The sequence below is a fragment of the Gobius niger genome, assembly GCF_951799975.1.
Source record: "Gobius niger genome assembly, chromosome: 12".
Lineage (NCBI taxonomy): Eukaryota > Metazoa > Chordata > Actinopteri > Gobiiformes > Gobiidae > Gobius > Gobius niger.
The window spans coordinates 26469097-26483079 of NC_136863.1; the positions used below are offsets into that span (position 1 = coordinate 26469097).

A 13983-nucleotide genomic window follows, 5' to 3' on the forward strand; every position below is an offset into this window, starting at 1 on the left:
ACTCCTTTTGAGCAGATTGTCAACTGCTCAAATAAACAAATAAACTAAACTAAACTTAATCTGGCTCCATAAAGAGATAATTAACAAGTGAGAAGTGCATTTTCTAATTTAACTAAAGGTTTGTATTTATTGGCAAAACGTATAGCTTAATACAGTATCATAGCAATTACAGCTCCAAACTTGTAGCACCAAAGCTTATTCCCCACACACCCTGAATGTATCCCAGGCCATATCCACAGTCATTTCCCTTTCTGACTTGCATGTACATTAAGCACTGAGTGAAGAGAGTGGACCATTCTCCGGAGAACTATATTCACATTCCGAGCATGTAAACATCGCTTGTGTCGGTGTGTTTCAGGTGGGGGACCTGCAGTACGCCTCCCCAGCCACTGTGTCGCGCTGTGGCATGGTGTTTGTGGACCCCAAGAACCTGCGCTACAGGCCGTACTGGCAGAGATGGGTGGACACCAGGCCACCGAAGGTACCATCCAGACAGATGTGTCTTGGAGGAGTTTTAAATGATCATCCCTTTATAAGTGCCACTATGTATTTGGATTCGTACACTAGCTAGTTGTTCTGTGTGAAAACCCAGGAACAGGAGCCTCTGAAAGCGCTGTTTGAGAAGTATGTGCCCTGCTGCATCGACCTGATCATTGATGGCATGGTGGATGGCAAACAGGGCAAGAAGCTGAAGACCATCGTGCCCCAGACTGACCTTAACATGGTGAGGGCAAAGTGTCAAACTTACTAGCAGGGGCTCTAACAAGGGCTCTGGGAAAGAGTGTGGACACATCAGTGCAATAAGACAATAGAAATATAAAATTAAAATGGGCGTGTTTCACTGGATGCAAGCGTTCGTTCTTGTGGGAAAAAATAAATAAACTGGGTGCACGTTAGCCGCCGCCCCCTCACACATGGCTGGGGGCATTAGCGCACCACTCTTTTTACGCACCACCAAAGGAACCAAGCTCAGCAAGACCCTAAGCTCAGGCCCTGCTCCGGGGAAGTGACCAGCCTCTGTCCGACTTTAGAGATTGAGCGCTCCATGGAGCTCGTGGAAGTCGGGCGCAAAGTGAACAAGACAGTCCGGTACTGTCTGAAATGGTTCACTCTGCAGAACACAGTGCGCCATGTGTGACAGAGGTTTCAGATTTAAAGTTTTAAATTGGTTTGTTGATTACAGCAAGTATAATCTTAGTATATTTTGCTCTAAAAAATACACCGTTTGAAACATGTTTTTATTTTTACCAACTTTATTCAGCTTAGGGTGAAATAATGAAAATACAGAGATGAGCCCGGTGGTGGAGAGAGTCTTCCTTCACATTCCTCTCGATTGGTTCTCTCTGTGCTTGTTACTTTCATCACTGTGTATGGCTGGTTTGGCTGTAGTGTTTGCCAGGCTAACATGTGGCTGTCCAGGTGACACAGCTGTGCCTGATGCTGGACGCCCTGCTGGTGGAGGAGGCTCCGGGGCCGGACGTGTTGGAGGCCTTCTTCTTGGAGTCCCTCTACTGCTCCCTGGGGGCCACTCTGCTGGAGAGCGAGCGGGCCACGTTCGATGAGTTTGTCAAAAAGGTCTCATGTCTGACGCTGGTGCAGGAAGAGAAGGAGAAAGCTGGGCCCGCTCAGATCCCAGGTGAAGGCATCTTTGTAAGCTCTCAGTCATCCGGGCACATTCTATCACAGCATGCGTGTACTTGTCAGGGTTCATACAGTCACAAGTTGCGTCAGAGAAAATGTGCATCTACTGAACATACAATATGCATAACAAATGTGCATAACAAAAGAAAATGTACATGTGTTTCCATCAAAGAGTTTTTGTGAAAGAAGGGCGGTGGTTTCCTGATTACCTGCAGTAAGCTGCATGGTGCTCTGCACTTGCAGCTTTTACCCAGCAGAGGGCATACTGTGCGTTTTTTCATGTCACTCGAGGTGAGGGCTTTTTCCCTTTTTTTTGTTTTTGGGATAAGTAAAGTATAACTTAAGTAATTAAGTAAATGCTTTATTGTCATTGTACAAGCGCACAACGAAATAGTGTTCAGGTGTTAGTCCTGAGCCGCTGCGACTGAGCCACGCCCTCACTGTGGGTCAACCTGAGCAGCATGTTTTTGGAGGTCAGTAAAACCGTAGCACCTAAAGAAACCTGGCTGCCTTCAGTCTCCTCGGATCCTCTGAAACAGTGCAGCGCCTCCTGGGCGTGTCCTTGTTTCAGAGCGTGGTGTCCTGCACTGGTCAGATCCACCTCCTCCTTCCTCTTCCTCCTGCACAGCTCCCTCCGTGGCACAACAGTCTTTCACCATCTTCTGGGAAGAGTTTAGCAGTTAATTTGATTTATTCTCCAGTGAACATCAATTAGTTAGAACAATAGTTGGGATAGAAGGCATGTGTTAGCTGTGAGTCTTGCCCGGATACCTTCTCTTTTGTCCCTTCCTTGTCCCTAACCTTAACCGTAAAATCCAGTGATGGAAATGCAGCTATTGAAAACCTGGGAAAGTCATGGATTTTTTAAATAGAATTTCCAGACCCTTAAATTGTATAAAATATATTAAAATATATATGTATTCTCGTCTTGATAAGCCTTCAACACTCCTCAAAATCCCATTCTGAAAATATAGCGCTGTGGATATTAATTGGTGGTATTTGAGGGTCATGGAAATGTCAAGTGGAATTCTGTTTGAACTGTGACTGGTTGTTGAAAAATATCCAAGTTGTAGTCATAGACAGACAGATCTCATAGCTCCTCCCGTAGCTGAGCCCTGACAAATACTATTTTTGTTTGGGAAACTGACTAACTTGTTTACGAGAAGAAGCCTCTAGTGGACATCATCTACACTGTTGATATAGTAAACACCTCTGTCTTCTCTACCCAGCACATCTGCCCACTCTGTATGATTTCCACTTTGACGGGAACCAGATGAAGTGGGTCACCTGGCGCTCCTTGGTGGCCAAGTACATGCACAGCCCCGACGTCAAGTTTGCAGATATTCTGGGTATGTGGTCCTGCTCATTAGTGTCATTTGAAAACCTTCAGTACATTATTTTAAAGGGGCTAGATGCAAGTTAGTCATTTTATACTCACTACTGCCAACTCTGGTCTTATGCGTAACTGCTCGTGCATGACGGCACTTGGAACCCGAATTAACACCTTTTTGAGTGACAGTGCAGGATTTTAGAGGCAGTTGTGGTGAACAGGTCTGAGCTCATCCTACACATTAGGACTTGGCTGGAACAACACAAGGGGATGAAAATACTTAGTTTTAATATTTTTAAACTCTGTATAGTCTGTATAGTTTTATCATGTGAAATATCAATGAGTTATGGACATTATGTCAATTTAAAGAGGTAATGTTTTTTGTGGGATGTGCTCTTAGCTTAAGGCAAGTGGTTCTGCTCTAGTGGCGCAGGCACATAGCACAAAAGCTGAGCCACATGCAAGATGACGTGTATTCAACGTCATCTTGCGCCATGCGCAACATCTGGCCCGTACACATTTTCAAGAATTCCTTTGTGCCCAGAGCAGTATAAATCTGTAAGGCCTGATTAGGCATTAGCCTTCATTACTTTGCCTTTTTAATCAAAGAGCACGGATGTCTGTGGTCTGAACAACATCTTCTGGTCTGTCTCAGGCTTCAGCTCTTTTGTTTTTTTGATAGGATAACTGTGTTAAGAACCAAAACAAAAAGCTATAATGTAAAGTTAACAAAACAGCATTTGTGTCATGTCAAATGTTTTTTATAACTGAGAATAAATCATTACAATTGTTATCAGTAAAACCAACATTTCATCTGAACATTTAAGGGGCACACATTTTTGGCACACACAAAATTCCTTGCCTGGAAGCTGAATATTAGTGTACATCAAGCCCAGAACGTCCAGAGTTCGCTGAGCTTTAACGACTGGAGGCTGTGCTAGCACTGATCAGGACTTGCTTGGGAACAGGGGCTGGGAATGTGCAAATGTAAACCTTGACCATTATATAAACAGATTGTGATCTGAAGACATAGATAGGTCATGTTTATGAAACCCTACCTTTAAATCATGGTTACATCAGGCTCTATGTCTCCGCTCTCCGTCCTCACTAGTGCTAACCACTTTGCCGCTTCTCAGTGCCCACCATTGACACGGCCCGGACCAGCTGGCTCCTGGAGCAGCAGGTGAAGACCAAGAGGCCCGTGCTGCTGGTGGGAGAGTCTGGCACCTCCAAGACCGCCACCATCCAGAACTTCCTCAAGAACCTGGACGACTCCAAAGTAGGCGCTTTGCGGACGGGGAAAGGGGGAGGGACCATAGTCCATCAGCTTTAAAAGCTCAAATGGAGGGGCCAACGTTACTGAAGATCTATTACTGAGATATCAAAAGAGGAAATACAGAAATGCTGCAGCTTAATCTTGTGGCTTAAACTTGAAAGGCAGGGCATCTCAGGATCTCAGGCTTACTGTCCTCAAACCTGTGTCTGCCCAGTGTCTGACTGTAACTCTTGAATGTTTGCTGGACAGATCACGATGACCATCAACTTCTCATCCAGAACCACCTCCATGGACATCCAGAGGAACCTGGAGGCCAACGTGGAGAAGAGGACTAAGGAGACGTACGGGCCGCCGATGGGCAAGAGACTGCTCATCTTCATGGACGACATGAACATGCCCAAGGTGTCTCTGTGCCCTCTGACTTCGTCTCTTTCTCTCTCCTTTCCACATGAGAGAAGGTTTTCAAGGATTTTTTCGCTGTAAATCTTTACTCAAGGCTAAACTATGCCTGATTATTTTAGAGAACTCAATCATCATGAGGCTGTCTCTCTCGTGTTAATCCCTGCTTTGGTCAATTTTAATAATCGTCATGGGACTTTATAACTGATATGTTTACAACCATTTCTGACAGACGTCTCCTAGTTTTGGGAGTTTGGAAGAGATGATGCAAGGTCTTTGTCTGTTAAATCAGTGGTTCCCAATCTTGTTTGTTCCACGTACCCGTTGAGGCATTCGTTTATACTCCAAGTACCCCCTAAATCGAAGAACAGTGAACAGCTGAAGTGAGCAACAAGTACCCCCTACCAAGTGCCCCAAGGGTGTCCCCGTACCCCTGATTGGGAAACATTGTGTTAAATGACACTGGCGGAAAGCACTTGTTTTTGTTTGAGCTAAGGTTTGTATAAAGGGTATACAGGTATTTATTATCATTATAAAATCGATTGATCAGTATTTTTTGGCCATATCGTCCAGTCCAACTGATATGTCACTCAGTTACACTATAATATGTGTATAATGTACTGCAATTCCAAACTGAAAGTATTCCTGTAAGTACTCTTAGTACTCTGTTACCATGATGGCTGATACAAAGCAAAACATATTTTAAGCCAAATATTCAGTATTCTGTAGCTGACTTTATATTAACACTGGTTTAAAGCAAAAAATGCAAAAAAAAACACTTTTTGTGCATTTAACCAAACTACCAAACCATTTAAACGATACTATAAAACATGCCCACAGTAATCCCCTGATTATGTCATGTCATAGATCAAATTTGAAAGTGTCTTATGTATTTTTAAGGCCTATAAAACATCACCAAAGCCAATCTGCCCTCAAACTGCGTTCATCACAGCTCCATGAATTTGTTAGCGCACTGTTGGGTTAAAATGAAGGCTCGCATCATTTTTTTAGCATGTTTAAAGCCAAACCAACATAGACCTGAGTCATGAAGTCTCCTTTCCATACACAGAAAGTTAACTCTGTAAATTATCCATGCTGCAGTGACCAAAAGCAGGTTTCACATTATTTTGCCTTATTTAAACATCTGGCCATGACATGACACCCCGTGTTCATGAACATCTGACACATCAGTGCAGAGTGTCCAGCAGTCCTTGAACTTGACGTGGCTCACCTCTCTCCTCTCAGGTGGACAGTTACGGCACGCAGCAGCCCATCGCTTTGCTCAAGCTGCTCCTGGACAGGGGGGGGATCTACGACCGCGGCAAAGAGCTCAACTGCAAACTGCTGAAGGACCTGGGCTTCATCGCGGCCATGGGCAAAGCCGGAGGAGGACGCAACGAGGTGGACACGCGTTTCACCTCCCTCTTCAGCGTGTTCAGCATCCCCTTCCCCGCCGTGGAGTCGCTACACCTCATCTACGCCTCCATCCTCCAGGGACACACCACAGTCAGTCTGAGCTCTCCTTTCTCAACTACCATCCATGCATTTATATGGATTCTTACTCCAGACCCCGTTTTCAGATCAGATCAGGTCCTGTACCCAACTTAATATTTTGACGGTTGTTCCTCAAGAGTTTAACAAAAAAAAGCAATCTAATACTTAATGTAGCAAAAGGAACCATTAACTTGATTTTGTGTATACCATACACTGTGGCATACAGCGAACTTGCTTATGAAATCAGAAGACGGGCGCTTCTAGTCTTTGTAACTCAACTCATCAAGTCACAGTTATAGATGTTTTCTCTTTTTTTACTATCTAAATGAGTAAGTTACAAATATGAACAGTACAGATCCAAATGTTTCCAGTTTGACTGAAAATGATGCAGTTAAATGTCTAATTGTGCTCGGAAATGAAAACATAGAATTGAGAATTTAAATCAGTTTATTAACCAAAATGCTTTTTTTTGTTTGTTTGTTTGTTTGTTTTTTCTGAACACACTCCTGACATTCTTTCTACAATGGGAATTGAATATTCTTCATAAAGTTCTTCCCAGCTCTGTTGGAGCTTTTGAAATATAAATTATCAGAGTTACCGTTCACATAACAGCGTTTGGATATTTGTTAGACGTATTTACCAGTAGTGTTTGTTCTGCGGCTCTTAACTCTCTTTTTATCTCTTGTTTTTAAGCTAACGTGACGTTCATATTCAATCCCAAACTCGAGTCTACAGTTCAGTCAAATTCCTCTCCATTTCACACACAAAGCGTTTGCTCATGTGCTAATCAAGTAGCACGTGCAATTTACCAGTTTACGCAGCATATCTCAGATTTGGGACCCTGAAACTGCCATGAAACACATCATTTCAAATGGTGAATTAGGTGCAACAGTAGGTGCCCACAAACGTCTTTATTTTATTTTACAGTTTGCACATGTCTTGATAAATCCTCAAAGCAAACATAGATCTTAGCTTTTTCAATCATAAAAGTGGGTCGACAGTGTGTCCTCTCTCTATTTGCAGTCATTTGAGGATTCCATCCAGAGGGTGTGTGATAAGATGACCATGTGCACGTTGGAACTGTACAGCAATATCATCCGAGAGCTGCCTCCCACTCCCTCCAAGTTCCACTACATCTTCAACCTGAGAGATCTGTCCCGAGTCTACCACGGGCTGACCATGACCCACCCCGAAAGGTCTGAGCACAGCCACACCTAAGCTGTGGCCCAGAGTCCTCCTGAGCACTCTGCTAACTCTACAGGAATACAGGAAGGGCACACAGCAATTGAAGAATGTGTTATGACTGTGCAGTTGTCCAGGCAAGTTCTGTAGAAGCAGAGGGAGGAGTAGCCTCTTTATTTATGGCAGTTTCTGACTGGACAAACTAGCAAAGCCCTCTGAAGAGGAGATACATATGTTCAACCAAATAACAGAAGCCACATGATTATTTCAAAGCTTTCGCTACTTTAGGCTTTATCCTCTAACTGAAATTTCACGGTCAAAGAGGACATAAGGATCAGCATACTGCGTACAATGTGCATGTTTAACTGTAGGCTGGTGGAGATGTCAGAGCGCCCAGAGGAAACCCACACAGACCCAGAACATTGAAACTACTCACAGAAATGTCCACATAGTATGAGAATCATCATAGTTTCTTGGCAGTACTACACACACTTTGTTGTTAAAAGAAAAACTATGATCAAAAGGCGTACTTATTTGTGCAGTACTTGGTAAACTGTACACTGTAAAGTCTCCTGTCATGTGAGTCTGTGATTGTCCTCTGCTCCTCAGGTATGTGACTGTGGCCAAGTTTGTCCGTGTCTGGAGGAACGAGTGCCTGAGAATATTCCATGACAGACTCATCGATGCAGTGGATAAAGCTTTGGTAAAAATCTCATTTCTTTGGGCCAAAGTGCATGTAGCAGTCTGCTGTCACTCCTATGCCTTCTTCAGACGTATGGATTTGTTCTTCATTCACTCCACACACAGTGGTGGTGTTAAGCTACATATGCAGCTACAGTTTTCCCTGAGGTAAACTGACAGAAGCACAGCTGCACACATCTGCGCCAACCTCTGACCACCACCATTCATTTACGAGTACACATCACACAGAGGTGGGCAACAGAACTGATGCTATTAGTAAGACTTATTTCAAGAAGATCAATTGAACCTAATCCAACTTGAATCTGTATGACACCAGGAATGTGTAAAGTCACACACATCATTTTGATCTCATTTCTGTGCAGGTCCAGAGGCACCTGCGCAGCCTGGTGGAGGAGCACTTCAACCCGGAGGCAGAGAGCGTTCTGAAAGAGCCTATCCTGTTTGGAGACTACAGTAACGCCCTGAGCGAGTCCGAGCCCAGGATCTATGACGACATCCAGGACTACGAGGCCTCCAAAGCCCTGTTCGAGGTAACATCTCCACTGCAGTCACATGACCTGCTCCAGGTAATATCTCCACTGCAGTCACATGACTTGCTCCAGGTAACATCTCCACTGCAGTCACATCACCTCCAAGGCCCTGCTCGAGGTAACATCTCCACTGCATTCACATCACCTCCAAAGCCCTGCTCCAGGTAACATCTCCACTGCAGTCACCTCACCTCCAAAGCCCTGCTCCAGGTAACATCTCCACTGCAGTCACATCACCTCCAACGCCCTGCTCGAGGTAACATCTCCACTGCAGTCACATCACCTCCAAAACCCTGCTCGAGGTAACATCTCCACTGCAGTCACCTCACCTCCAAAGCCCTGGTTGAGGTAACATCTCTACTGCAGTCACCTCACCTCCAAAGCCCTGCTCCAGGTAACATCTCTACTGCAGTCACCTCACCTCCAAAGCCCTGCTCCAGGTAACATCTCTACTGCAGTCACCTCACCTCCAAAGCCCTGCTCCAGGTAACATCTCTACTGCAGTCACCTCACCTTCAAGGCCCTTCTCGAGGTAACATCTCCACTGCAGTCACATCACCTCCAAAGCCCTGCTCCAGGTAACATCTCTACTGCAGTCACCTCACCTTCAAGGCCCTTCTCGAGGTAACATCTCCACTGCAGTCACATCACCTCCAAAGCCCTGGTCAAGGTAACATCTCTACTGCAGTCACCTCACCTCCAAAGCCCTGCTCCAGGTAACATCTCTACTGCAGTCACCTCACCTTCAAGGCCCTTCTCGAGGTAACATCTCTACTGCAGTCACCTCACCTCCAAAGCCCTGCTCCAGGTAACATCTCCACTGCAGTCACCTCACCTCCAAAACCCTGCGCCAGGTAACATCTCCACTGCAGTCACATCGCCTCCTTATTATACAGTATATTATGATTATACTTTACAGTAATTATAAATATGTTGCTGACTGAAACAAAACAGAAATGACATGAAGTGAATGAAGACAAACACTGACTGAATCTCTTGATAAATTGGTCAGCTAATAAAAAAGTTGAGAGAAAGGTCTAATGGTTTGAATTGAACTCATTCCCTTCAGTGTTTGGAAGTGCCTGTGGTCCTCTCGCTTTGTGATTGTTTGCCATGTTTAACGTGTGCAGGAGATCCTGGAGGGGTACAATGAGGCAAAGACCAAGATGAACCTGGTTCTGTTCGACGAGGCGCTGGAGCATTTGACACGGGTCCACCGCATCCTTCGCATGGACCGCGGACACGCCCTGCTGGTGGGTGTGGGGGGCTCCGGAAAGCAGTCCCTCACCAAGCTGGCAGCCTTCAGCGCTGACTGCGAGGTAACTACCCGATAAAGTCAGATGGATGGGCCGCGGTGGTGTGAACAGCCTCTCTCTGCCCTGCAGGTGTTTGAGATCACCCTGAGCAGAGGCTACGGAGAGTCTAACCTTCGGGACGACCTGAAGGTCCTGTACCTGAAGCTGGGCATAGAGAACAAGAAGTGTGTGTTCCTCTTCACTGACGCACATGTGGCCGAAGAGGGCTTTCTGGAGCTCATCAACAACATGCTGACCTCAGGTGCTCCAACCGTCCTCAGATAGAACTGGTGGCCCCCTGTTCTGACAAAATGTGCAGCATTTGCCAACTGGAATATTATCCAGAGCAACAAAAGTGTGAGCAAAAGACAAAACAACATGCTGCAGGCCCTTCTGGATCTGTTCGTGTAATCAGCAAACTCCTAGTGGATATTGCCCCAATAGGAAGGGGGGAAGTGCTACAGTTTTAAAAGAAACAGGAATAGCAAAAATGTTGGGGAAATAGGGGAAATATTAGAAGAAAAAGGAAGAAAATGGTGAAAAATTTGGCCTAAAAAATATATTTATTTTAATTTATTTGAGCTGGAACGATCAAGTCATACTAGTATCATTTCACGGTACCCAGCCCTAGTGATTTCATATATCAGGAAGAGTCACGGAGGCTTCCTTGACACTCCCAGAGTTTTCCATCCCAGATTGTGGAGCACAGTTATTACACTGCTCTTAGGACTGTAGCTAGATGTTACAAAGATTAGATTTTCTATTGTCTCCTTGCAGAGAATGTCTTGTCCAGTGTACCTACACACAAAAACACAGACAACAGAACAGTCACATCAAATGACACAGTTACAGCTACATGCTGTGTGACCTGACATGTCAGCATGTCTCCATGTCTTTGTCTCCCTGCTCGGAGCTTCACCCCGTCCCTGCGTTCACATACCCTATGTGCGCCCTCGCAGGCATCGTTCCCGCACTGTTCCCTGATGATGAGAAGGAGTCCCTGCTGAACCAGGTGAGAGAGGAGGCTCTGCAGAAAGGTTCGGGCCCGTCCAAAGAGAGCCTGTGGCAGTACTTCGTCAACAAGAGCGCCAACAACCTGCACATCGTCCTGGGCATGTCTCCTGTGGGGGACACGCTGAGGACGCGCTGCCGGAACTTCCCAGGTCACAGTTCACTGTTCATTCAATTATTATACGTCTGTACATTTGGTCTACATTTTAGTCCTCTCTGTTGCTTTTGATGCCATCTTCTGTGTCCGCTCTGTGGTGCTCACAGGGCTGATGAACAACACAGTCATTGACTGGTTCCTGCCCTGGCCTCCTCAGGCTCTGCTGGCCGTGGCTCAGTCCTTCTTGGGTTGGTACTTTTCATATCTGCTTTATGTTTTTATTTATCAAAGAAAGATTATTTCAGTGGTCATTTGATGGGGAGTGATGGGATTGTGTTAAAGGGACAGATTTGCTGTATTTCTCAAACAGAAGTAAATCAGAATGAAACTTAACATCAAGGGCCAGATCTTATCGTGTGGCGCAGGGCTTGCTGCGCCACTAGGGAGAGGGCGTTTTTTTTAAGAAAAAGAGGCTGACTGAGGCGTGGCTTATTACAAGCAGCACTCGCGCTACTCTTCTATGGCAACCTTTACATTATGTTCCTCTTTACATCGCGCTGCCTTGTCTTCTTCCTTAGAATCGACGTTAAATTGAAAACAAAAGTGAAATTGCCTTGAAAAGTCTGTTTGAGCGTAGGTTACGCACGGGTTTACTTTGATACAGTAGATCAACGTGCACACCCCTAACACCAAAACAACAACAGTTTTCCATAAATAAACCACACATGCCTTCAAGTGCCACAACACCAGGTCTAATCTGAGTTTTAAGGAGACATTTCCATCGTGTGTCAGTGTTTACCTCCTCATGATGCTCCGTGTGTAGCCACAGCTCAGTCCAAAAGAAAGACGTGCATTGCAACTTTTTTTTCAGCCGCTCCAAGAATCCTGTAGCGCAAATGTTCCAATACGCTACAGTTTTCTTGCAACTATACTGCATGACTCTGCAACTCCTCCGCAGCCGATATGACAGTTTCTGATCAATTAAATCCTGTACATCTCGTAACTTTGCGCATTTGAACGGTGTCCAGCGCGAGGCTGCTGCCTCTCTGTACCGCCCCCTCATCTTGGATCTGCAGTGAGTGGCTGCAGCAGCGGAGGGACAGTTTTATTTCTTTTATCTTTATTGAACATTGTGCGCTGCATCACGCATGTTACGTGTTTACAAGAGAACCCCCCCTCACAAACCACCGCCTTCCGCAGGTCTGGAGAAAGCATGGGGAGGGGGCGGCACCACAACATCACAATGCGAGTCTGCCCCCCCCTCCTGTCCTGCCCACTTTTTGCGGCAGGTGTGACACTGAAGATTGCAAGGAGCGCCACCGTCTGCGTATTCGTCTTCTCTACAGCCTGCGCTATGAACCACAAGATCTGGCCCTAAATGTTTTAGATAAATGCATTTTATATCCCAATAAATGATTGTGATTAGCTCCTTAATAGCCATCGACAAGAATTTACCGTCATTTAGACTAGAAGAATAGGCACGGGATTAGGTTTACCCATACACTCGCTCCAGTTCCAGCTCCATGCAAACAAACCTTCAGATGGCTCTGACAATAGGGCACTAGGAGCCGGCGAGCACATGCTGCATTCGCACTTCTCCGAAAGAAATCCAGGAAGATCATAGCAGACTCCAAACAAAGACTCGATGAGACAGAGTCAGAGTTACATCAGCCTGAGGAAGTGGCTGACCACGACAAGATGTGCGACCCAGACGGTAATGAAACACTGGTTTGTTTCTAAAAGAGGGTGCCGAAACAGACACGCTCCGATTGTCAGCAGCGTGTGTGAAATTGGGCCTGAAAACACAATGCAAAGCAGAAATCAAAATGAGAAATGGGTGTCTTTGTAAAATATTCTAATCCAGATGTTTGTAAAGCTGTACATATACAGTATAATAATTATATATTTCACAGTTACATTTATTAAGTGGGAAGTTGTAATTTGTTTTGGGGATTTTCTAAATACTTCAAAACGTTATGAAATGTTGCCTAGTGATTTTTTCCACTTTTTGTCTTTTTGATGAAAACTGCTGTTGATCATTTGCCAATTAAAATTGCCAACTGTGATTTTGAAAGTTTCAGACAGCGCCCTCTTGTGCTGTGCAGGTAACAATGCCATGATACCGGAGCAGCACGTGGCTGAGGTCATCGCTCACGTGTGCATGGTCCACGAATGTGTCCGCGACTACAGCAAACTCTTCCTCCAGAAACTGCGCCGCGTCAACTTTGTCACGCCGAAGAACTACCTGGACTTCATCAGCACCTACTGCAGCCTGCTGGACGAGAAGGACCGGGGCATTCTGGGTACCATATTGTCCCATTCTCCGACTTTCACGGCTTTCAGAACACAGTGTAAGCGTTGTCTCTATGTGCTGCTCTAGCTCAGTGTGAACGTCTGGAGGGCGGCCTGGATAAGCTGAAGGAGGCCTCGGAGGAGCTGTCCGTGATGAACGTCAAACTGGCCGAGCAGAGGGTCGTGCTGGACGAGAAGTCCACGGCCTGTGACGCTTTGCTGCAGGAGATTGTTGCCAATACTACCGTAGGTCAGTCTGGAGTATGACTAACGCTGGTCATACACATTACTATACCATATCTGTGTCATACAGCGCACAGGTGGTCAGAGCAGCGATTACCTGGTCATAAGTGAATTTCTCCTTTGTGAGATTAATAAAGGTTTATCTTATCTTATCTTATCTTATCTTATCTTATCTTATCTTATCTTATCTTATCTTATAACAAACTTATAATAGTACTAGTATTAGTTAGTCAGCAACAACAAGGACTCTGATACTTGTTAACAAGATGGCGACGCTAACAGAATGTAGAGTCCACTGCCACTCCTTTACAACACACCAAAAAAAATTTTTTTAACCATAATTAATAACATAAATAACATAAATCATCTAATCTTGTTGCTGTGCAAAAGTTCAATCTTGCCTAAGGCGCCAAATTGGCTAGGGCCGGCCTTGATTTTTGCTCTACTAAAAGCAGATTTGGTACAAAGCAGTGAAGCACATTTCCCTAATT

At 45.2% G+C, this 13983-nt stretch overlaps 1 protein-coding gene across 1 annotated transcript in view; it reads left to right on the plus strand.

Moving 5' to 3' along the window:
- dnah10 (dynein axonemal heavy chain 10) overlaps positions 1–13983 on the plus strand; it is an 81694-nt gene that overhangs the window by 45031 nt on the left and 22680 nt on the right. Inside the window, exons 37-52 of the mRNA XM_079567784.1 lie at positions 359–481; positions 593–724; positions 1420–1636; positions 2871–2990; positions 4108–4250; positions 4497–4649; positions 5892–6152; positions 7164–7336; positions 7932–8025; positions 8387–8554; positions 9685–9873; positions 9940–10111; positions 10809–11012; positions 11125–11205; positions 13063–13260; positions 13338–13499. Coding sequence (XP_079423910.1) covers positions 359–481; positions 593–724; positions 1420–1636; positions 2871–2990; positions 4108–4250; positions 4497–4649; positions 5892–6152; positions 7164–7336; positions 7932–8025; positions 8387–8554; positions 9685–9873; positions 9940–10111; positions 10809–11012; positions 11125–11205; positions 13063–13260; positions 13338–13499 — 2590 coding nt within the window. The remainder of the gene's footprint in view (positions 1–358; positions 482–592; positions 725–1419; positions 1637–2870; positions 2991–4107; positions 4251–4496; positions 4650–5891; positions 6153–7163; positions 7337–7931; positions 8026–8386; positions 8555–9684; positions 9874–9939; positions 10112–10808; positions 11013–11124; positions 11206–13062; positions 13261–13337; positions 13500–13983) is intronic.